Raw genomic sequence first — 25,370 nt, forward strand, 5'->3', positions numbered from 1 at the left:
ATGACCTCTATAGTCAACGAAGCTGCACCTATGCAGTTAAAAAGAGCCTCCACAAAAATGTCCAATCCTTGATACAATGGGAGTCTCAATGACGACAGACGGGCCATGCGAATGGCAGAACGCATCTGGAGATCAGCTCCCTCCGCACTGCACTTAAAAACGCTGAAGAAAAAGAGAAATGCCTACTTCAGGAAAATAAAACGTTCAAAATCAGATTTCTTCAGGCGTCAGTTGGACCAAGCCAAAAATAGGCCGAGAAAGCTGTTTGAACTAATTAGAACACAATCCAAGGAACAACCCCAACCACTCAGTACTGCGGGCGAAGCACCCTCCTGTGAAGACTTCGCCTCTTTCTTTATCCAAAAAACCGACAACATAAAGAACGATCTCCTCATTGACTTAAGCCTCTACCCCAAACCCCAATGCACAGCACCCACTGAACTAAAAAACAACGCCACATGGTCATCCTTTGTCACCTATTCGGAAGAAGAAATTGGTAGACTTCTCAGCACAGTGAAACCAGCCAATCACCTCACGGACCCCCTTCCTGCCAACGCTGTCAAAGACCTTACCCCGTCACTCCTCCCACTCTGGACTAAAATTATCAACAGTTCACTTCAACAAGGGACCATCCCCGACTCCCTCAAAGTTGGACAAGTCACACCACTACTAAAGAAACCTACAGCAGACCCTTCTGATCTAAATAATTACCGACCCATTACCAATATTCCGACTTGTGAGAAGTTGGCCTGATGTGCAGTGCTCACTATTCTAGTGATCACTATATATCAGTCCAAACAACCCTTATTGATGATTGGTTGTAAGTCAACCTTATAGACCCGCTATCCTAGTAGCATGGATACGAGCAGTCTAAGGCTAAGACTCTAGAGGGCGTGTTAAGCCAGCTGTTTTACCATCACATTACCCCTTGAACACCCAGTGAAAGGACACCACACAAGTGTTATGAAAATAAACAGTGTATTTATTAGAATCACAACAACCCTGTACTCTTTATGAGGACAGGGTGCTAGGCACACAACAAAACTCTTACGAAAATACTTAAGTTAGCACGTTATACACAAATGCCCGAGGGGCACGAAAAACCATATACTTTAAAAGTGGAATGCGAATTACTAGCAGGTAAGTAACAGTTCTAATAGGCTTTGGAATCGCTAGGACTGGACTAGGGAATCGTTAGATTACTACTAGGAGACCCAGGGGACTCGGGTGCAGAGTGTGCACTCTCACGCGGGATGCGGGACAAAGTCTATGGAGGCTAGTAAAGGCAAAGTTAGTGTTCACGGGCGAACCCGACCTGGTAGGAAGAAAACGACAGTGGATCCTGACCCTAGGATAGTGAGGCTATGCTGGGACACCGAAGTGCCGAAGTTACCTAGCCCAGGGGCTGCAGCTGCATAGGTCTGAAAAGACGTCGGGGATCTCGTTGCCGGACCAGGAGCCTGGAAGGAAGAAGTTGCTGGCAGGCGACCAGTGAAGAAAAGTTCGATGGATCCAAGCCTGGATCAAGGAAGAAGAAAAACCTGAAAGCAGAGGGGACCAAGTTCTTGAATCACTAGCCAGTGATTAAGTGGGCACCAGGATGGCACCGGGCGAAGTCACCGCAGTCAGGTGAGTGGGCGCTGCTGGGCTCTGCAGTCTCTCGGACCAGGAGGCATTGTCGGCGACCAGGATGGAGGTGCGAGCTGTCCCACGAAGATTCTTGCTGTCGACGTCGCTGGACCCAGGATTGGGCAACAAGTCTTGGCAAATGCAAGGCCCACGCGGTGGACCTAAAATGGCGTCTTGGGCGGACCAGGAGGGTCCAGGGTACTTCTCCGATGGAGGGAAGCAAGGGCCAGTCTGGAGCAACCAGACCAGCAGCAGAAATGTCGTCGGGCGTCGTCAGGAAGGCCACAAGCCAGCGGGCTAGTAGCCAAACAACGCGGTGGGCAGCAAAAAGCAGAAGGGCCCCACGCAGATCGTGGAGATGCTGGGGGGCTGCTCTTCGGTGCTGGAGCTGCTCAGGGTGGGGGCTTCTCGGACCCCAAAGCACTCACCAGGAATTCACTCGGCGGGCTTGTTGTTCAGAAGTCGTGCAGTCTTGAAGATGGCCGGTCCCTCGAGGTCTCGTCACACCCACGAATCTCAGCGTGACTGATGATGCAGGTAGAGGTCAGAGGTGCCAGGGAAGCCGGTTCTCGTCGAGCTGGGCAGTCGGATTCCGGAGGAAGGACTTGCAGCAGACCGCAGTGTTTCTGTAGATGGTGCCTGCGGATGCAGGGTGACTACTCCTTAGTCACAAGGGAGAAATCTTAGGAAGAAGTCTTGAGTTCCTTTCGTGGAAAGTAGTTTCAGGATTCAAAGATGATCTGATTTGGAAGGGGGCCAGTCTCTACCTTTATCCTGTAAAAGGGGGCTGGCACGCGACTAAGTCCTGCCCTATGGGTGGGACTAGGAGGGGGGTGGTTACACCCACTTCCTTGGCGGGCTTTTCCCCAGCACAGGGTCTGGAGTGACCCTGGAACTGGTTCCAGCCAGCCTATGCACAGTGAGCACCGGGGTGCCACGTGCAGTCACCTTCCTCTAAAGCCCTGCCTACCTACAATACACAAAACCCTGTCTGGGACGGTGCTGGCACCGCCCCTGGCAGGAAACCCTTTGTCCTTATCTCCTGCTCTGGGAGGACTCCCAGCAGCAGGAGGGCAGACTTGTGTCTCGGTGGCAGCATCCATTTTGTGGATGCTAAGGCTCTGTCTGACTTTAACCGGGGTTAGGGGTTACATACATGTCGTGTCCCTCTAGAAGGGTGGAATGCTAACCCCGTCGCCAGAATTGGCGAGGGGTTAGTATTCCAATTCGTATGACACCTTACTCGACATGTTTTGATAAAGCGATACCAGAGTTGGCACATAACCGCGAGGATTATAATGCACTTAAGAGTATATGGTATGCGATATCATGGAAACGGCTAAGGGATGGATCCCGAAAGCCGCAGACAGGCTCAGCTCATGCCAGAGCACCATCTCACACGATTCCAAGCACTCTGCCTTCAGGATTGTTAAGGCCTGCCATAGGAGTGACTGATAGGAGATCTATGTGTCCATTTTAGGGTTAGATATAGGTATACTATATCTAAAGCAAAGGGTGAGTACACCACCTTGCCCCAGCTGTCGTGCAGCCAGTTGTGTCAGTTTTAGTTAGTCAATCCAGGGGTGGCACAATACATGCTTCAGCCCCTGGGAGACTTCTGGGTGCACCTCAGCCCTGGGTACAGGGACTTGGAGAGGGCCCAGTGCCAATTCAGTACCTAAGTACAATTTGGATAGAGAGAACAGCTAGGCTGTGGGTCTGATTAGCAGGCCCACAGCCAGGGAAAGTCGTAAACCAGTGCAGCAAAAAGCAAAAATCTGGGTGATCATAGGATTGCAGACCCTACTCTCCTACACGACTCTTGCCAAATTGTTGGAAAAATGCGCACAAATACAACTGACTAAACACATTAATCAGTTTGATCTACTCAACCCTCATCAATCAGGCTTCAGAGCAGACCACAGTACAGAAACTGCTATGACTCACATAATTGATGACGCCCTTCAAATTCTAGATAAAAACGACACCTGCCTCCTTATCCTTCTTGATCTCTCTTCTGCATTCGACACTGTCAAACATGAGAACTTACTGGACCAATTAAACACAAGAATGGGTGTATCTGGAATGGTGCTCAAATGGTTCACGTCCTTTCTACACAACAGATCGCAGAAATTCAAGAGTAACAACTTGATGTCTTCGCCAAGACCTGTATCTCTAGGCGTCCCACAAGGATCCACCCTATCCCCAACTTTGTTTAACTTAGTTATGGAACCTCTCACCACCTTGCTACAAGCATCCAACGTTCACTTCCACATGTACGCCGATGACACCCAACTTTATCTCAAATTACAATCTCCCAAAGACATTATGCTTTTAAATTCAACGATCAGAAGCACCCAATCCTGGCTGGCAGCTAATCACCTCAAACTCAATGCTCTCAAAACAGAGTTCCTCCTGATTTCCCCTCCTGCGAAGCTCACTACCGCTCAAATCTGGCTTAAACACCTAACCGCACTCAATGTTCATCCAACCATCGTGGACTCAGCAAAATCTCTAGGCATCACACTTGACATCAACCTCAACATGCAGGAGCACATCAACAAGGCAACTAAGGGTGCGAACTACCAGATCAATACCTTAAGGAAACTCAAACCCTTCATTCCAGACAAGGATTTTCATACTGCGGTACAAGCACTAGTCATCCCGCGAATAGATTACGGCAGCATCGCCCTCTGCCGTCTCCCCCTAACTACTACGGCACCCATAAGAGCTTCTCTAAACGCCTCAGCGAGACTCGTCACTGGATCTAAAAAACACTCACACATTTCCCCTGACCTGAAAGCCCTGAACTGGCTGCCTTTTGAAGCCAGAATACATCTGAAAATCGCCTGCATGACGCACAAGGCTGTCCACCTGAGCACACCCGGATACCTCGCCCAGAAGCTGACGATTTCTGGAGGCTCCAGAAACACTAGAGGCGCAAACAATCTACTGCTAAAGCCCCAAAGATTCCGCAAGGAAAAAACCTATAAACGCTCCTTCTCAGGAATGGCACCCAGGATCTGGAACTCACTCCCCCTGAAATCAGGCTCATCTCCTCTACCATAACTTTGAAGAAAGAAGTAAAGGCTATCCTCATGGCTAAATACACTTGAAATATTACTAGGGATGATATTTACAGACACTGTATCATTCATTTCTAGTGATCTTTCTGCATTTTGGTATGACTCGTGATATTGACCTACCTGAGTGTTTACGCCACCATGTATTTGTACCTGTATTTTATTGATGTGGTATGTGATATGTACTTGTACTTTATTGATACATTATTGATGCATCTGTCTGAACATGCTCCCACATGTACCTTCCTCACCCCAATTGTTATTTACTCACAGGTTGTACCTTTCGGCTGTAAAGCGCTCTGATATCTGCAAAGATCTTGTTCGCGCTATATAAAACTTTCAAAATAAATAAATAAAATAAACAAACACTGGTTGTGTGAAACTGGATTATCTATGCAGGAGTACAGTGAATGAACACGTAGCAAATAACCCATATGGTGAAAAGTAGTCTCAATGAGGAAAAAAGTGTTTACTCTTGAAATGGGTGGCAGCAAATGACACACTTCTCAAAGAAAATCCATGTAAAGTATTTTAGCAGAACACAAAAAGCATAAAAGAAATTAAATAGTTAAACTAACCAAATCAGTTAAAATGTAGCGATTTAAACAACAAAATGTATTACATTGCGTCTTCAAAGTCAGTGTCTTTAGCACTAACCCGAAACCGCTCCTCTCCTAGAGAATAGTCAGTTCAGTTAGGTAAATGCCTTATGTCACAGTTTTACTCACTTGTAGAAGCAGTGTTCGATTGTTTCCAAAGGTAGAGGAGACTAAATGTCACACATTTACGCCAACCATTCGGGGGACCATACTATCTATAAGTCTTTTTTATAATCTCAGTTTAGCAGTGGTGGACCCTACTCCTCTGGCTTGGCCTGATCATTATTAGATCCAATTCAATTGTTTTATCTCGCCTTATGTCAGTACAGGGACCCATGCTCCCTCGCGCTTTACAAGACCTTTCTCTAAGATATCTCAAAGCAGCATGCCCTGGAAAACAACAAACTGATTCTTTCAGGCTTCATTGACTCGAACACGCTGAAGGTTGACAATTACCTGTGCTCTACAGTGGAGAAATTGGCTCCTGTCCCAGGTTGTTTACCTAGCAGATGCAGGGTCTCGAGCCCCTGGTTCTGTGATGAGCTCAGGCTGGATAAAGAACTATGTAAGAGGGCTGCAAGAAAATGGCAACCTATATAATCTGAAGCATTGTATAAAAGCGCTCTCAAAAAGATGGTGAACCTAATAAACCATTTGAAGAGAGAGTACTATGAGTGTCAGCTGGACATATCCTCAGGATCCAAGCGTTGGTTGCTCACAATGGTCTACCTCCCGATAGCCTCAAGTCTGTATACTATAATAGCACAGAGTATTAGGATGATCAAGCAATGGAAGGAAGGAAACAGCTGGGAGGGAGAGCTCCCAAAAAATCCTTTTTGATAGGCAAAAAAAATTATTGAACCACCCTTTACTCAGTACCTGTAAAACAAGATAAATCTGTTCAACCTCCAAGGGAGACCACCCAAACTATGTAGGTTATGATGCCTCTCTGTAAATGAGATAATTTATAGGAGTCCTGCTAAGGCATCTACTTCTACCACATCCTATTGTGATTCATTACAAACCAATATTCACCTTTAATAGTACATTCCATAACATACCACTTGCCTTGCCGAGAACTTTAATGGAAGCCCCTGTTAAAGCAGAAAAAATAAAGCATGCAGAATATTAGTATCCTTCAATTCCCTGCGCTTATTATAGTCATAGCGGACTTTATTTTTATTAGCAATAATATGATCTGAAGTTTTGTCTCGATTCCAAGAACATTGTTGAAGATTAACTATATAGCATGTTGTAACTTAGTTGTATACATTAATTTTACATAAAGTGCTCCAAATGCAACCTCCAAAATCCAAGTGTAAAGAAGGAAATTCCATCCCATCTTCCGGAAATCCGCCGGAAGACTGTTAGTCACTGAAAGCGGCTCCTTAGACTTTTTGCTACAGTTCACTAGATTGGCAGAAGCAAGACTCCTTCGGCCAAATGGTGCGAAGATTTGGCCTTATTTTTTCATAGCAAAATATAGGAGATCCAGAATAGTCTTACAATATCCTTGACTTTGTATGTTGAGGTTCTTAGATCAACTCAACCCCCTAATTCTGTGTCCTGTTTAATGACCTAATTCAGTGAGATTTCTATTGAAGACTCCAGAGCGCTATCCTTAATTCTAAGCCTTGCTCACCTTATGATCTCTGACCCCCTTTCCTCTTGGCTTTAAGAATAGATATTATTAACCCCATTATGACTGCCCTCCTGAATTACTCCCTGGCTATAGCTACAGTTCCATTCAGGTAGAAGCAGGCCAAAGGTTTACAGCTTTAATAAAAAAAAGGCAAGTTCAAACTCAGACATTCCAGGCTACTACAGGCCCGTGTCTCTTTTACCTGTGCCATCCATGTTTCTGGAAAAGTTGTGAATCGTCAGCTCTCAAAGTATATTGACTATTACATCCCAGCCAATCTGGCTTTAGGCCAAGTTGCAGCACAGAGACTCCCATCCTTGACGTCTCTGAACTGATTAAACACCATCTAAACTGGCGGTAGGGCAGTCATGGTACTGCTAGACCTGTCAGCAGCATTCAACATGGCCCGCATGCCAGGCTGCTCAACCAACTTCAGGAGATTGGCACCAGAGACAAGGCTTGGAAGTGGTTCAAATCTTCTTAGAGGATAGGAGGCAAGGGGTTTGGTTACCCACCTGTTCCTCTGGTAGCGAAAATGCCTGTCAGGGTCCATCTGGGGTTGGCTATTAGCCCCACATTATTTGATATTTACATGACTTTTAGAATTTGTTTTGGGCAAAAATCTCTTATGCAGACGATAACAAGATTGTTTTCTCCTTTGACAAGGGGGTGCTAGTTGGACAAGATGGACTGGGCATTGGTGGGTGGATGAGGTCAATTGGAATGTAATGGGTGCTGGAAGTGGTTGTGCTCATGATGTGCCCTGTTTATAAGTCATGTGTGGCTATAGTCTGGCTCTGGCACTTATTTTCCAATCTTGTGCTATTCCCTCTTTCTCCACAGCCAAGTGGGAGAAGGTGTTTGCACTGTGCTGCTCAGCACTCTGATCCCAATGGCAACAGAGATTTTATCTGGCAGTGATGGAGCTGGATTCCCAGAGCTGATGGTAGTGATGGCAACGCTAGCCAGTGCTGGACAGGGAGCAGGTCACCTCCAGCTGCACAGAGCTGCCCTGGACTGGCTGGGGAGATGGTAAGTGTGTGCATAATTATCAGTTCGGGTCAATATAATTTAATGGGAGCTACAGATCTGTGCAGGTGCTTGCTAAGAAGCCTGTGACTTACAGGGGCATGTCTAGAACATTGGCCCAATAGGACAGATATGAATGTCCCTGAGTCTGGTTGAGTTGTGCATGCCAAAATGGAGAAGCATCTGCAAGAGAAAAGTAGTGAGGCTGTTGGTGGTTTCTCTGTAGTTTACTTGTTAGATACTGTCAACCACTATTGCCACATGACCCAAGTACTGTGCACTTCAATTGGATATCCAAGTTAATTCTTTGGGTGTTTGATGCTATACAGTTAGCAACGTCGAGCAATTAAGGCTCAATCAGATACAGTATGACACAGTAGTTAACAATAGGCATAGTCGAGTTTGAGCTCTTAAGTAATAAGCAGCTACCATCAAGGGCCTAGCTCTGACAATCTCTCTTAGGTGGTGCAGACAGCCTCATCTACGTCTGACAAATCACAAGTTATTGCCTTGAGAAAGCTCCTATTTATCCAACTTTTTGGGTTCTGACGGGAAGCCAGAGCCAGCTAACATGCAGACTTTATTTAAAATCCAAGGTGGCTGGTGTTTCCTTGCGGTAGTTTTTTTCTTCTATTTCCCAAGATCTGGGCTGTAAGGTACTGACATGATTGGTTTCACTCTATCATGGTAGTCTGTGGATTGTCCCTAGAGATCCTTGGTAATGTTTCTCTGACAGCAAGGCAACTCCTAGTACAACATAGGAGAAAGTTGGCGGAGAATTTCAGTAACTGTGCAGAGGGCATTGGTTTGTCAGGGCAATAACCTTCAACACTGCTACACTTTTGGTGCAGGAATTTAGAGCACAAAGAGGTGCACGGGGGCATACTTACAATGGGATAAAGGCAATGTTTTGTGAAAGGTTGCACATTGTGTCCTCCCTGGGCACTATTCACCCAGTCTTTCCGTCCCACGCTCACCAAGCATGCATAATTGCATAACACCTCCTTTGGTAAAAATCAAAACCCCAGTTATGGTGATATTGTTGAGTAGCTGAGGAAATGCACAATGCTGGACCAGAGAAATGGTAAGAGTGATGCATTGCATTTAGGAACGTTGCTGACAACAGTAGTGGGAACAAGTGGTCATTGGAGGAGAGAAGTTGCTGAACTAAATTAGTTTGCTGGGTCATTGTTATGCACTAGAAATCGTATTTTTTGGGATGTTGGGCGTTGTTTGCTTCCCACCCATTAACACATATCTTTTTTTCTTGCAGTAAGAAGTATCTGTCTCAGAAGAATGTTGTTGAAAAAATGATTTCAAATGTCATGCAGGGAAAGGTAATCTGTTTAACACTCTCAGTACTTAACAACTGGTGCCCTTGGATTGAACCACAAGCTTTCCCCGAGTGCTTATTTAAAGGCGTTCACAAGTTGATACTTAGTGTACATTCATTTTCAAAATGCTTGCTACCATAAATTACATGCAGAGTATTGTTACTGATTTGGTACTCTTCACATACAGCATAATGGACATCTTTTTATACACAACTGTGCCCTTCAGTGTCATGGGGCTATTAATAGACATTAGGTTTTGCAGCATGAATCATTTTTTGGATTCACATGATGTGCATTATTCCGCCATCTGGTGGTTGGGTCCAGAATTGTTTGTTTTTCTCTTTTGTTTGGGGCATTGTTGACCACCATTTGGTGCTAGGTCCATCCCTTGTGTGACGTCAGACGGCGCCCCGGAAGCTCCTGTGCTTGGTAGCCATCTTCAGGTTCTTTTGTCCACTGTTTGGTCTGGAAGCAAAGGGAGGCCCTCCGAAGTTTTGGTCTAAATCCAGCTTTCCCTGTCGGGGAACCAAGACAGAGCAGCGACGCAGATGGACCAAAAGAGGGCGAGAAAGGGGCCATGGAAAATACCCCTTTCAATTTTGCCCTAAGTGCCACCACAAGTTTGCACAACACAATCCACATGACGTTTGTAACCTCTGCCTGCCGAGGGTTAACAAGAATAAAGACTGCAAGACCTGTCGGTGTTCGTGTCCAAGACACTTAAGGTATGCCAAAAGCATAGGGAAGACCATTACGCAGCCATGCTCCAAAGCCAGAAAGAACCATCACGGAGGGACTTGGGCCTCTCAAGCGATGAGGGCGACCAGGGAGTGGCTGCAGAATCGACACACGGGGGCGTCGGACGTCGAAATCCTCGAAGGGGATGCCGAGAAGAGGCGTACCGCGAAGAAGGCGACAAAGGACTCACAGAAAAAGACAGGGAAGTTAAGAAACACTCACCCGTCGGAAACCATGGACCCCGAAAAGAAGGTGCAAAGGGCAGCCCAAACGACGACTGAGGGTCAGGTGAAACCAAAAGAAACCCACGGATCCGACGCCAAAGGGATACCAACGAGGGAAGATCGTCAAAATCGCCGAAGACAGGAGCCGAACGAGAGACTGTGATGGGGGAAAGACCACACCCTCGGAGGCAGAATCCACCACACCAAAGAGGATCTGCCCGCCCTCAGCTGCCGAAAGGGCATTCGAGGTGGTGAAAAAGAAGAGATGCCTGGAACCGGAAATGGTGCAGCTATGTAGAGTATCCGTCAGAAAGATCTTTAGCTCGAGTTAAGAAACTTTTTCTTCTTGGATTCTACAAGCTGAAGGGTGTGTTTATGTATGGCTGCTTTGTGGTGTCAGAGACCAGCAGAACAGGCTGTGATTTCTCACTCTGTGCAGGTAGAGCTGTGCCTTTTCGTCACAGTGCGTGCAACATTCCTTTAACCAATATCACCTATAGTTCTCAATGTTCAGCCCAAGTTTCACTGCATAGGCCATTGTGTCCTGCATTGCAGGGAATCTTTGCTTCTTTGCTTACTAATGGCTTCCCCTGCTCACGAAACATTCTTTTGGTGCTGTAAGCTAGCCAACTCCTCTTATTTTAAGTGTCCATCTTTCCTTCTGCAGATATTCTGTTCCATTAAGCAACGTGGCCTAGGTTTTGTTAGTATTATTGAATATTTTTATAGACTAAGTTTTTCTCTTTCACTCTTTTTCACAGCATGTGACTGTCCTGGAGTGCACTTGCCACATTGTGACCTATCTGGCTGATGTCACCAATGCGCTTAGCCAGAGTGGCGGTCAGGGACCTAGCCACCCACCCCTTGATGGAGAGGAGCGGGCCATTGAGATGGATTCTGATTGGGTGGAAGAGCTTGCAGTAGAAGAGGACGATTCCCAGGCTGAGGACTCGGTGAGTACTTCTGGGAATGTGAGGGCAAATCAGAATATGAATGACACACTAATAATTTTTCCAGTGCCTAGTCAAATATCGCACACCTCTAGAGAAAGCCAATATGTCGAACCCTGCTTCCTTTAGAGATAACTAAAAACTGATTAGTGAAGTAATTTCATGCATCTATACAGAAAAAAGAAACACTTGTTTTAGCAATTCTCTCCACATGTAGTTTTCTTTGTTGGAGTAGATTTGGAAGATGCATACATGTACCTGAATTGAAATGTTTTTTCTGCGTTTTTTGATCTGTAATTCTTCGGTTATGTTTTTTTTGGTTAAGGATGAAGACTCTCTCTGCAACAAGCTTTGCACCTTTACTATCACGCAGAAAGAATTCATGAACCAACACTGGTGAGCATTATTTGAGTGTACATTCAAGAGAGTTAATTGGGTACAATTGTCTGATAATTGAAAAAGAAAAAACATTTTGAAAAAATTTGCTAAAATAAAACACAGCATGAATTGAATGGATAAATAAAAGCATGTATTGATGGAGTACCTCTGTGTAGATGTGTAGGGGTGCATGATACAGTGCATCACAGACTGTTGAAATTGTGATTGGGAGGAAAGCACTAAGGATTAGTGAACTAATTGGCGCCAGGGAAGCATAATGACATGCGTTGAAAAGCACCAGTTACCGGAGACATCAAGTCATATAAGGGTTTGAGCACTATGTTTCAGAACAGTAAAACCACAAATCGAAATTTGCTCTTCGAAATCGAGAGGTAAAGCCAAAGACTCACCATTAAATAAGGCTAATGTAGGAAGCTGGCTCTGTATATACTACACCAAAGTAGGGTATAGTTTGCACAGGGTCCAGGGAGTCCCCAGAGGTATAGGAGAGGCTAAATTAGGTATGTTCCAACAGCTCTCTTTGTGGTACTGTGGGTGACCTGTTGCGCGTATCCAGAGGGTGTGTTAAGTATTTATTGTATTCACCCAAACTGAAAGAAACAGTTAGTTATAGATTCCATACCTTAGAATTACCCCCGGTGTAAGACTGGATCCGGAAAGTTTTTCATCAGCAGTACCCCTGCGCGTCGAAAGGTGGCGACAGTCGACTCTGCGTTTGTTGTTGGCGTTGTGGTTGCCGGGATAACATCGCGGTAGCTATTTAGATGCCACCCTTGCACGTTGACATCAGTTCTTTCTTTTTCCTCACCAGCCAGTGCAGATCCGGAGAGAGCGGTACCTCCAGTCACTTTTTTTTTTTCACAACCAATTTTATTGAGCAAATGAGCATTGAGAATGTGGCATCTCCACAACCGAAGAACACCACGACAGTATCAAAACAGCAATTACATAGGCAGCAAATGCGAGAGTAGACTCATAAAATATGCTCAGTATAGAAACACCCCAGCGACCCACCCTAACCCACAACTCCACCCCCCCAGCCCCGGACACCCCCCAACCCCCCCCACCACACGTGCATAGAAAGCAATAAAGAAAAGCAAGTAGGTGCAGCGCCACCAGGGCAATGTTACTTCGGGCCAACAGTGTCACCGTGATCAAATGTCCTCCTCACGCTCCGCTTGGGGGTCCAGGAATAGACCACGATAGTCAGCCCAACGCTTCCAAATTTTGAAGTGTTTGTGGGGACAGCCCCGTGCCTCAAAGACCGGCCTCTCCAGACCCATGAGATAATCCAGCCCCGCCTTCCAAGCAGAAAGGGGGGGGGGCCCTCACCGCTTTCCATGCCCGGGCCAGGTCTCGCTTGGCCACAACCAGCCCCAAGAGCAGCAAATGGCGCTTATATATGTTACCCCCAATCCCTTCCATGATGTGCCGTAGGCCTAACCGGTGGGTACGAGGAAGGTCCCAGCCCAGCACCTCAGCCAGGCAACTCCACACACCCCTCCAGAACCCAGTCAGCCGGCCACACGTCCACACAGTATGCAGTAAGGACCCAGGCACCGACCCACAGCGCAAGCATTCCGGGGATGCAATCAAACCAGCTTTCCACAATCGTTCACGTGTATAGTATGCCCGATGCAGGTACTTGAATTGAATGAGCCGGAGCCGGATAGCAATGGCAGTTCCACGTGGGGACTCCAGCGCCTCCCTCCAGTCGTCTTCATCGAGTGGACCCACGTCCATCTCCCATGCCTCTCGAAGGGAGTGTAGGGTGGAGGAGCAGTGGACAACAAGTGTCTGGTATATCTTGGAGACCTTTCTGTCTCCCAAGTCTCCCATAAACACCTTGGCCTCGATCGGGCTAAACTCTGGCAAGGAGTCGAGACCGGCGATGCTCGGGGCGAGGGCATGGCGCAACTGAAGGTAGCGGAAGAATTGGGACTGAGGCATCTGGAATTCCGTGCGGAGCTCCTCGAAGGATTTGAGAGTGGTGCCCGACACGACCTGGCCCAGTTGTGTGACCCCTATGGCCTCCCAACCCTCAAAGCCGGCCAGAGCCGCTAGCTCTGGGAGCAGACCATTATGCCAAAGCGGCGTCTCAGCCGTCAACTTGCCCCACCATCCCATGCGGCGCAAGGATTGTCGCCACACGGCAAAGACCACCCTTGTGACCGAGGGTAACCCACGACGCAGGCGAGCCGAATACAGGATGGTGTGGAGCGTATGGTCACCCATGAGTGACCGTTCCAGGGCGTAGGCCGGATCGCTTCTATCGCCGTACCACCACTCATTAAGAACAAGTAACTGGGAAGCCTGATAGTAGGAGAGGAGGTCCGAGGTGGCCAGGCCGCCACAGTATGTGGACAGAAAACACGTCTTCAGTGCTACTCTGGCCGCACCCCCATCCCACAGGAAACGACCCAAAACAGAGTTAACCTGACGGAACCACTCCAGGCCGATGGGGTATGGGAAATTCTGGAGCTGGTACAGTAGACGCGGAAGCGCCACCATCTTGAAGATGGCCGATCTACCAAAGATGGTGAGCGGCATCCTGGACCAAGTTTTGACATCAGCCTGTACCCGTTCCCACACCGGCAGGACTCCACGCGCCCAGGCCACAACCCGCGACTCCGATAGAAAAACGCCCAAGTACTTTAGGCCTCCCGTCGCCACTCGCAACTCCGCAGCCCAGGGGTCGGCAACCACTCCGCCGGCCAGCACCCACAGGGTCGATTTGTTAAGGTTGAGACAGAGGCCCGATGCCTCGCCGAACGCCCGCATAATCTCCAGGACCCGGGGGCCCGAGCGCTGCAGGTCGGTGAGAAAGAAGAGGACGTCATCCGCATACAGCGCAATTCTGTCCGCCAGGTCCCCATTCCAGACAAAGCCACACAATCGGGCATCCACTCGTACCCGCGACGCCAGGGGCTCCATGGCAAGGGCAAACAGATATGGGGACAGGGGGCAGCCCTGCCGAGTGCCACGTCTTATATGGAAACGCCCAGAGGTAGCTCCGGCCACACGGACCGAGGCCGTCACGTTAGTGTAGAGGAGACGGGCATACGACAGGAAAACCGGCCCCAGGTTGAGGCGGGCCAGGAGGGCAAACAGATAAACCCAACTCACAGAATCAAAGGCCCTGTCCATATCCGCCAAGAAGAGTGCCGCCTGCTCATCGCTAGCTCCCATAGCATCCACTGCCGCCTGCGCCCGCCGGATGTTGTGTCGGGTGGCCCTCCCTGGCATGAATCCAGCCTGGTCTGGGTGGACCAGGTCAGTGATGTGGGGTAGCAGGCGGTTCGCTAAGGCCTTAGCCAGGATCTTAGCCTCGATGTTTAACAAGGAAATAGGCCGGTAAGAGTCGTACCTGTCCGGCTCCCTGCCCGGTTTTAAGAAGACCACGATCTCGGCATGGCGCCAGTCCGGCGGCATCTCCCCTTGAACCCGCGCCGCCTCCAGGGCACGCCGATAATGGGGCCCCAGCTGGACGTGAAACTTTATATAGAATTCGCACGGGTAGCCACTCGGGCCGGGCGCCTTCCCGGCATTCAGTTGACCAAGGGCCTCCCCGAGTTCCTCAGCCGTGAGCGGGGCGTCCAGGGCGGTCCTGGTCTCATCAGAAACGGCCCGCGGTAGCAGGTCGTCAAGATAAGCGGAGATCCCACTCTCCTCCAGTTGGTCACAAGGGGCGTACTGCGTCTCATAATAGCGGGCAAAGCTGGCCGCCAATAGAGCCGGGTCAGTCATAACTGAGCCGTCCTCTGCCGTAAGGCCCGGCAACACAAGAGGCTGGAAAGTCGCCTGACACAACCTGTGTAGCATAGTGCAGGATTTGTCGCCCCACTGGTATACCCTGCTGCGCGTGGCGAGCCACGCCTGCCGGGCTTCATCATGTAAGACGGAGGCATACGATTGTTGGGCCTGTAGGAGCCGCCGCACCATGTCGTCGTCGCTCCCAAGACTACCACGCCGTTCCAACTCCTCCACACGGGCGGCAGCGGTCACAATGGCCTCCTGATGCTTCCGCCTAGCAGCCACACACCATGCAATATCAATACCCCGTAACGTGGGTTTCAGCGCCTCCCACACCACCATCGCATCCACATCACCCACCAGATTCTAACGCCAATAATGATCAATCCCTCCAGTCACTTTTTGACAAACTTTTTGCCGAATTTTGTTGACACCGTTTTCGAGTCTTCGGTTGCACATCAGGGATGCCCAGCTTCAAGGCTTACGGTTCCTGTAGCTGACTGATGTCAGTGACGAATCCGCACCTGCCTGGGCCTCTTCTTCCTGGAGCACAACCATGACCCCAAGTTGTGCTCCGACTGCCGGATCATAATTCCGAAGTCTTGCTTCTCGAGGCCCGGCAGTCGGTTCCGCGCCGTTCGAGGTCCCTGTCGCGTGGGAGGTCGAGGGGCCGATCACGGCACCACCATCATCATCATCATCATCATCATCATCACTCTTCTTCCAAGTCTTCGCACTCTGGGTCGAAGCACAAGAAGTCGTCGAAGAAGCATCGCTGCTCTTTGACTTCTCCCCGTCCGTTGGCCGACGCGACGAAGGAATGCGGGTGGTGCCCCAGCCGCGGCTCTGCGTGCGGATCCCGAAGGTTAGATTCTGGGCTTCCCTCCCTTCCCGGGACCTGGAGAGACCTGTGAGAAGTTGGTCTGGTATATGATGTTCACTATTCTAGTGAACACCTTGCACCAGTCCAAACAACCCTTATGGTGATGGTTGTAAGTCAAACTTATAGACCAGCTATCCTAGTGGTAGCGTGAACAGAACAGTCTTAGGCTAAAAGACTCTTGAGGGCGTGTAAAGCCAGCTGTTTTACCATATGTAACCCCGTGAATATCAAATGAAAGGACACCACACAGGATATATATAAAATATATGTATTTATTCACTAACACACTCCTCTGAACTCAGAGGCCAAAGCACATAACAAGTTACTTAATCAGCATACGTTAAGTTGCACAATTTACAGTTCGGCCCTAGGGGCGAAGCACACCATATATTAAGAAAGTGGTATAAATACCACGTCACGAGAAAAGGAAAAGCCTAGGGGCTAGGGAATCGCTGGGGCTACACTATCTGAACCTTAGTTTAGAAGTAGGAGGCCCACAGGCGGCGCGTGCAGAGTCTTTACCCACACACGAGAGTCAATGTAAAATCAATGGGAACTTAGAAGTTAGATAAAGAAGGATTTAGGACACTTCCGGTTTAGCTAGAAGGAAACAACTAAAAACCTAGACACTTGGATAGTCAATACCCTTGGGAGCACTGAAGTACTCGCGTTACCTCACCCACGGACGGCGGGTGCATAGGTGTGAAGATGTGTCGGGTTTCGTCGTTGAAGTCTATGGAGCCTGTGAGGAGGAAAGATGCTGCAGGCGACCAGGAGGAAGATGTCTGAGTGGATCCAAGGGTGGATCGAGGATGAAGAGGACCTGAAAGCAGAGGGGACAGAGTCTGGGTCACTAGCCAGTGACCGGGTGGAACCAGGAAGGAACCAGACGACGTCGAGGAGCAATCAGGTGCTGTCTTGGAGCTTGTCTCTTCAGCCACGCGGACCAGGAGGCATCGAGGACGACCAGGTGCTGCAGGCGAGCTGTCCCACGAAGGTTCTCTTAGATGGAGGGGTCGACGGCCGGATTGGAGTCAACAAGCCTTGGCAAAGGCAACCCACACAGGATTCAAAGAAGGCTTCTGGTGCAGACCAGCAAGGTCTGAGGTGCCTCACCTTTGCAGGGAGGCAAGGGCCAGTCTGGAGCAAGCAGACCAGCAAGTTGGTTCAAAAGGATTGTCGTCACAGGGGCTACTAGCCAAAGGGCCAGCAACCGGACAACGCGCCCAGCAGAACACAAGCAGAAGGGCCCCACGCAGAACTCGTGGAGGGCTGATCTTCAGTGAAGGTGGAGCTCGGATTCGGGGTTTCTCAATCCCCAGTGCACAGCTTTGAGGATACCTCAGGAGCTGCACAGTTAGCAAGTTTCAGACTTTTCAAGATGTCCGGTCCCAGGTGTCTCATCGCCTCCACGGATCTCAGCTATGCTGCAGACGTGAAGAGAGGGTCAGATATGTCTGGAAGTCTGGGTCTAGTCAGGCTCTGTGCTCGGGTCCCGGCGGGAGCGTCGACAAAGCAAGCCGTTGATTTGCTGGATGGTGCCTGGTTGCCCAGGGTGGTCACTCCTTGGCCACAAGGGAGATTCTTCAGTCTTCAGCTTCAGCAGAACGTCAGAGGTCCAGAGTTTTGTGTCAAGTTTCGATTCCAGGATTAATCTAAAGTCCTAGGACTCGGCTCCTACCTTTATACAACTAAAAGGGGCTAGATTAGTTCCTAGGTCCCTCCTATGGGTGGGACCAGGAAGGGGGGTGGTTACACCCCCTTTCCTTTGTCCAGTTTCGCCCCAGAGCTGGGGCTGGAGTGCCCCAGCAACCGGTTTGAACTGGGGTATGCATGGAGCACCTAGTGTGCCCCAGGCAGTGTCTCAATCTATTCAGCCCTCCCTGTCCCAATACACAAAGTCCTGTCTGGGGTGGTGCTCTCACCTCTCCAGGCAGGAAATCTATTGTCCAAACCTCCGTGACTGGAAGGACTCCCAGCAGCAGGAGGTTAGACTTGTGTCTGTGGCAGCAGCGTCCATTTTGTGAAGCTGGGGCTCTGGTTAACTTTAACCGGGATAGTCAGCAACAACATGTCTTCTCCCTCTAGAAGGGTGGAATGCTACCCCCGTCGCCAGAATTGGGGCGGGGATAGTATTCCAAAGCATATGACACCTTACACGACATGGTTAGATAAAGCCAGACCAAAGTTAGCATTTAACCGCGAGGTTCATAATGCACTTAAGAGTATATGGTATAGCGATATCATAGAACAGCTATAAGGACATGGTTCCGAAAGCTGCAGACAGGCGCAGCTCAAGCTAGAGCACCATCTCACACATAACCAAGCACTCTGCCTCCAGGATTGTTAAGGCCTGCCATAGGAGTGACTTATAGGTTACTGTGTGTCTATATATAAGGTTAGATATAGGAATACTATACCTAAGCAAGGGGTGATTACACGACCTTGCCCCAGCTGAGTGATCAGCCAGTTGTGTCCGTTTGAGTGGCCAGCCAGGGATGGCATAATACATGCTGCAGCCACTGGTAGGCCTTGGTTACACCTATGCTCTGAGTACCTAGGGTACACTTCTACAGGGGCTGACAAGGTGAACCAATTCCTAATTGTGGTTTTACCTAGAGTTCCTGGTGTGAATTTAGAGAGAGTGCATCTGGGCTGTGAGTCTGATTAGCAGGCCCACAGCCACATCTAAGTCGAAAACCAGTAAAGCAAAAGCAAAAAGTGGTGGTGACCATAGGAAGCAGACCCTACTCTCCTACAAGACCCCTGCCCAGCTTTGCCAATATTACGAAGCAATGCATGCCATCTTTGGGCAGCCCGACTCTGCTGGTGCGCCTTCGGGCCCTGCAGACTCGGTTTGGGGCCCTGGACCTTTCATGCCTGCGGCTTCGGCGCCGCAGGGTCCCTTTGGATCCAGGGCTGGAATTGGATTGGCACCGGTCGACCTAGTTACCCCTCCCCCGGTGCCAATCCAACCGGCACCACGTCCACAGCCGGCGTCGGATGTGTCCCCAGCCGACCCTGGCATCCACCTCGAAGTAGACACGACGTCGGGCATCTTTGTGCCCTTGCTCTACCCTGGCTCTTTTAGACCAGATTGGCAGCCAGAAGAGGGTGAGGAGGGGTTGGAGGGGTCTGGAGACCCTCTAACTGACCAGTTGGGCTACGAACCGGACTGGAGGGAGGAACTTGGGGAAGCCAGTGGTCTGGATACCTCACCAGAGCTTGGCATGTTGTCTCCTCCTACCGTGGCTACGGCGGAGGAAGCGTCTTAAGCCGTGTTGTTGCGTAGAGCGGCCAAGGCTCTTCCCCCCTCGAGCTGCCTACCGTGGCAGTCGAGACTAACCTCCTGACAGAGTTGCTTTAACCGGGATCCCCTGCTAATGTTTAATGAAGCCCTCACTGTAGGAAGGTGGATATCTGACTATGGTTACCCCCAACTTTTTGCCTAGTGTTTTGCTGGTTTTTGACTTACTTGGCCTGGGATCCTGCTATTCAGGACCCCAGGCTTCCTGCTCTCTCTGTTAAAATGGACTCCACGTACCTTAGGTATATATCTAATTGGATACTGGGTCACCTTATCAGTCCCTGTACAAAAGTACCTTAGGTACCCAGGGCATAGGTGTACTCAGGGCCTACCAGGGGCTGAAGCATGTATTATGCCACCCCTGGCTGGCCATCTAAACCTGACACAACTGGCTGCACGACAGCTGGGGCAAGGTGGTGTAATCACCCTTTGCTGTAGATACAGTATACCTATATCTAGCCCTAAAATGGACACATATATTCCTATCAGTCACTCCTATGGCAGGCCTTATTAATCCTGAAGGCAGAGTGCTTGGAATTATGTGAGATGGTGCTCTGGCATGAGCTGAGCCCGTCTGCAGTTTGCGGAACCAAGTCCTAATAGCTGTTCCATGATAACGCTATACCATATACTCTTAAGTGCATTATAATCCTCGCGGTTAAATGCTAACTCTGGTATAACATTATCTAAACATGTCGAGTAAGGTGTCATACGAATTGGAATACTACCCCCTCGCCAATTCTGGCGATGGGGGTAGCATTCCACCCTTCTAGAGGGACACGACATGTATGTAACTGAGAACCCCGGTTATATTTAACTCGAGCCTTGGCATCACAAAATGGATGCTGCCACCACAGACACAAGTCTGACCTCCTGCTGCTGGGAGTCCTTCCAGCGAGGGAGGCTTTGACAAAGGGTTTCCTGCCTTGGGAGGTGCTAGCACCACCCCAGACAGGATTTTGTGTATTGGGTAGGACAGGCCTGAAAGGAATGAGACATGCCTGGGGCGCACAAGGTGTCCTGTGCATACACCGGTTCAAACCAGTTGCTGGGGCATCCCTGCCCCAGCTCTGGCGCGAAACCGGACAAAGGATAGGGGGTGTAGCCACCCCCCTTCCTGGTCCCACCCAGGGGAGGGACCTAGTCAGTAGTGCAGCCCCCTTTAGCAGAATAAAGGTAGGAGCTGGTCCCATTCCAAATTGGATTATCCTGAACAACTTTTACAAGAAACAACTCTGGACTTTGACGTTCTGCTCCACAGAAGACTGAAGAATCTCCCTTGTGGGCAAGGAGTGTCCACCCTGCAACTACAGGCACCATCAAGCGTCCAGCGGCTTCACTTTGTCGTCTTCCCTCGAGGATCCCGACTTCAGAGCCCGACGAGAGCCGGATTCCCAGACCTCTCCGACCTCAACTTACATCTGCAGCACAGCTGAGATCCGTAGGTGCGGCGAGACATGTGGGACCGGCCATCTTGGAAGAAACTGCACTTCGCTTCCAGCACGACTCCCGAGGTAAACTCGACCAAGTGCTTTGGGGACTGAGAAGCCCCAGCCCCGAGCAGCTCCTGCACCGAAGATCAGCCCTCCAGCTTCCACAAGATCTACGTGGGGCCCTTCTGCTTGTTTGCTGCTAGACGCGTTGTTTGGTCACTTGCCGGCTGGCTAGTGGCCTCCTAGACGACGAACCTTGAAATCTTCACTGCTGGTCTGTTTGCTCCAGACTGGCCCTTACTGCCTTCCAAAAGAGGGGCACCCCGGACTCTCCTAGTCCGCACCAGACGCCTTTTCCACTCACCGCGTGAGTTGCCTTTGCCAAGGCCTGTTGACGCCGAATCCGGAACAGACACCGCCGACAGCGAGAGCCTGCGTGGGACAGCTCGTGCCTCCATCCTGGTCGTCGAAGACGCCTCCTGGTCCACGTGGCTGCAGAGTCAAGCGTCCACTCTTCACTTGATCGCGACAACAGCATCTGGTTCCCTCCTGGTTCCACACCGGTCACTGGCTAGTGACTTTGAACACTGTCCCCTCTGCTTTCAGGTCCTCTTCTTCACCGATCCACCCTTGGATCGCACCGGACATCTCCCTCCTGGTCGCCTGCAGCATCTTTTCTTCCAGGCTCCATAGACTTCAACGCGAGAACCCGACACACTTTGACACCTATGCACCCGCAGCCCTTGTGTGAGGTAATGAGAGCATTTCGGTGCTCAAGGGTAGTTTAACTGTCCTAGTGTCCAGTTCCACAGTCGTTTTAGTCCTAACTAGTCAGGATTGTCCGTACATACCTTTAACTTGAACTGTACTGTCCATAGACGTTGTTACGCATCTCGCGTGTGAGTTCACACTCTACACACGCGTTCCATGGGCCTCCTATTACTTACCTAAAGTTAGGGTAGCGTGGTCCCAACGATCCTACAGCCTCTGGACAGCTCCATTCCTTCTATCGACTTTCACATTCCACTTACTTAGTATATGGTTTGTCGTGCCCCTAGGGCACCATTGTAATTTCGTGCAACTTATCGTATTTTTCCTAAGAGATTGTCATGTGCTTAGCCCTCTGATCTCATAAAGAGTTCAGAGGTGTTTGTTATTAATAAATATATTGTTTATTTTCATAACAACCTGTGTGGTGTCCTTTCATCTGGTATTCAAGGGGTTATATTGTGGTAAAACAGCTGGCTTCACATGCCAAAAGAGTTTAGCCTAAGACTGCTTTGTCCATGCTACCATTAGGATAGCTGGTCTATAAGGTTGACTTACAACCAATCACCTTAAGGGTTGTTTGGACTGATACAAGGTGATCACTAGAACTAGTGAGCATCATATATCAGGCCAACTTCTCACACTCACTAACATCTTTTTGGAAACCTGGTTGAGGCCCAACACAGGCTCCTGTGGATAGGATGATTGCCTGATGCCACCACCCGGCCCCGGGCGACTCATCTTTCCTCTCCCAACACCCCACCCCTGAGTGCTTGGTGGGCCAAGCCTCCATCTCCAAAGACGCATTCCCTAAAGCACCACCTGATAAGGAATCCGAAAAGCTGGACCATCTTGGGAAGAAGATGTTTTCATTCTCCAGCTTGGGACTGCGGTCGGTAAACACCGCATGTCTGTTGGGCCATTATACCCACTCCGTGTGGGATACGGTGGCACAAGTGCTGCCTCACTGCCCCGAGGAGGCCCAGGCCGTACGCTCCCGTACAGTTGCCAGTTGCCTAGTGGAGAGACTCAGTGAAGTTTACCATCCGCTGTGCTCTGGGTACCACCGACTCACTAGGCAGGACGATTTCCACGTCGGTAGACCTTCGACTCTACGCCTGGTTGCGGTCGACTGTTTTATCAGGGGATGTCCAATCCACTCTTATGGACATGCTCTTTGATGGCAGTCGCCTATTCGGCAGCAAGGCAGACCACGTGCTGGAGCGCTTTAAGGACTCTTGGGCTACGGTATGTCCTTGGGCCTCTCCACCAACCCCGTCCCTCTGCGCTGTCTGCCTTTCGTGGCTATGGAAGGGGTGCCCCACCACGTCCCGCCCAGGGCCACACGCCAGCGCAAGCTGTTCAGCCTCTGTGCGGCCAGGGACGTGGGAACCACAGCTGTGATTGTGGGGGCCAGCGGGCGGGCCAGTCCACCACAGCCCCCTCTGCCGCAGCCACCAAACCCTTTCATGGCCAGTGGGCGTCGGGATTCACCAGCACCTCCCCCACTGGCGCTCCATCACGTCGGACAGGTGGGATTTGTAAATAGTCCGAAGGGGCTACTCCCTCCCCTTAGAGACTACCCCTCCATCCATGCCACCTCAGTACATTGCATGTCGGAGGATCATCTGGCCCTTCTCCAACAGAAGTTTCGGCACTCTTGGCCAAGGGTACTATCCAGTGATTTCCGGCTGCAGAAGTAGGTCGTGGTTGCTATTCCCACTATTTTCTGGTGCCCAAGAAGGACAAAGGCCTTGGTCCTGTCTTGGATCTCAGGAACGTCGACCGCTTCCTCCAGAAGGAGAAGTTCAAAATGTTGACGCTAGCTCAGGTCCTGTCTGCCCTCGACCCTGGAGACTGGATGGTTGCGTTGGATTTGGAGGATGCTTACTTTCACATCCCATTCTGCCGGCCCACTGGCTCTACCTACAGTTCACGGTAGGCCACAAGCACTTTCAGTTTACCGTGCTCCCCATTGGCCTTACCAGCGCCCTTTGGGTGTTAACAAAAGTGATGGCGGCGGTCGCAGCTCATTTGCGCAGAACAAGGGTTCCAGTCTTCCCCTATCTCGACGACTGGCTGCTGAAGGTGGACTTGCCCCAGGCTTTAGTCTACCACCTCCAGACTATGGCCGACCTCCTGCATTCGCTGGGGTTCTCAATCAATCAACGTGCTGAAGTCACACCTGACTCCCTCTCAGACGCTCCTCTTCATCGGAGCGGTTCTGGACATGACGCAGTTTCGGATCTATCCTCCCGCGTATTGAGTCTGGGATATTTAGGCTGTGATTCTGATCTTTCAGCCTGTATCCAGGGTTTCGGTCAGGATGACCGTCCGGCTACTGGGCCTGGTGGTCTCCTGCTTCCTGCTGGTGGACCATGCCAGGTGGCATATGCGGGCTCTGCAGTGAGACCTGAAGTTCCAGTGGGCACAGCATCAGGGAAATCTCTCCGATTGCGTCCAGATCTCAGAGGGCACTGCACATCAATTGCAGTGGTGGCTAACGAAGCAGGATTGGGTCGACGGCAGATCCCTCTCACTTCCCCAACCCGAGTTCACAGTGGTGACCAATGCTTCACTTGTGGGATTGGGGGCCACATGGGGGAGGCAGAGATCAGAGGCCTCTGGTCTCTGGTGGAGTCGGGGCTTCACATCAACCTTCTGGGGCTTTGGACGAATAGTCTTGCACTCAAAGCATTCCTTCTCTCTGTCCGGGAAAGAGTAGGTCACTGACAACACCACCGCCATGTGGTACTGCAACAAACAGGGTGGGGTGGGGTCGTGGACCCTATGTCAGGAGGCCCTCCGCCTCTGGACATGGCTGGAACGTTAGGGCATATCTCTGGTGGTGTAACACCTGGCAGGTTCCCTGAACGCCAGGGCGAAAGACTCAGCCACAGGTACATGATGGATCACAAAAATGGCGTCTTCACTCAGAGGTGGTGCAAGGACTTTTTCAACAGTGGGGAGAGCCTTGGTTAGATCTATACGCCACGGAAGAGAATGCGCAATGTCAGCAATTATGCGCTTTGGACTTTCCAAGGCGGCACTCGCTAGGCGACACTTTTAGTCACGAGTGGAGTTGGGTCTTCTATACGCCTTTCCGTCTGTACCACTTCTGCCCAGGGTCCTGAAGATCAGTCGCGACCGGGCCCAAATCATCTTGTGGCTCCGGTTTGGGCACATAGTCTGGTATCCTGAGCTGCTACACATGGCCATCGATCTTCCGATCAGACTGTCTCTTCTGGAGATCATCTTCTGTTGCAGCAGCAGGGGACGGTCCTCCACCTGAACCTGTCCAGCCTCCACCTTTTGCGTGGAGATTGAGTGGTGGCAGTTGAGTGGTGGCCTCCCTAAGTCTGTGATGTTATCTTAGCAGCCAGGCATCCCTCCACTAAGACAGTATACGCCTGTAGATGGGACACATTTTTGGCATGGTGTGCAGCAAAGGCTGTGGGTTCCCTTTCTGCCCCTCTTTTTGAGGTTCTCTTTTTCCTCCTTTCTTTGGCCCAGCAGGGCTCTGCTCTGGGCACTCTAAAGGGCTACTTCTCAGCCATTTAAGCCTTTCTTAGGCTTCCTCATCAGCCTTCTCTTTTCAA

At 50.1% G+C, this 25,370-nt stretch overlaps 1 protein-coding gene across 11 annotated transcripts in view; it reads left to right on the forward strand.

The window, feature by feature from the left end:
* Positions 1-25,370, forward strand: part of UBR4 (ubiquitin protein ligase E3 component n-recognin 4) — a 2,329,353-nt gene that overhangs the window by 929,430 nt on the left and 1,374,553 nt on the right. For all 11 annotated transcript variants that reach the window (XM_078642504.1, XM_078642505.1, XM_078642507.1 and 8 more), the window contains exons 33-36: positions 7,797-7,985; positions 9,256-9,319; positions 11,040-11,231; positions 11,554-11,624. In XM_078642504.1, the coding sequence (XP_078498630.1) occupies positions 7,797-7,985; positions 9,256-9,319; positions 11,040-11,231; positions 11,554-11,624 (516 nt within the window). The remainder of the gene's footprint in view (positions 1-7,796; positions 7,986-9,255; positions 9,320-11,039; positions 11,232-11,553; positions 11,625-25,370) is intronic.

This window comes from Lissotriton helveticus, chromosome 5_1 (assembly GCF_964261635.1).
Source record: "Lissotriton helveticus chromosome 5_1, aLisHel1.1, whole genome shotgun sequence".
Classification (NCBI taxonomy): Eukaryota; Metazoa; Chordata; class Amphibia; order Caudata; family Salamandridae; genus Lissotriton; species Lissotriton helveticus.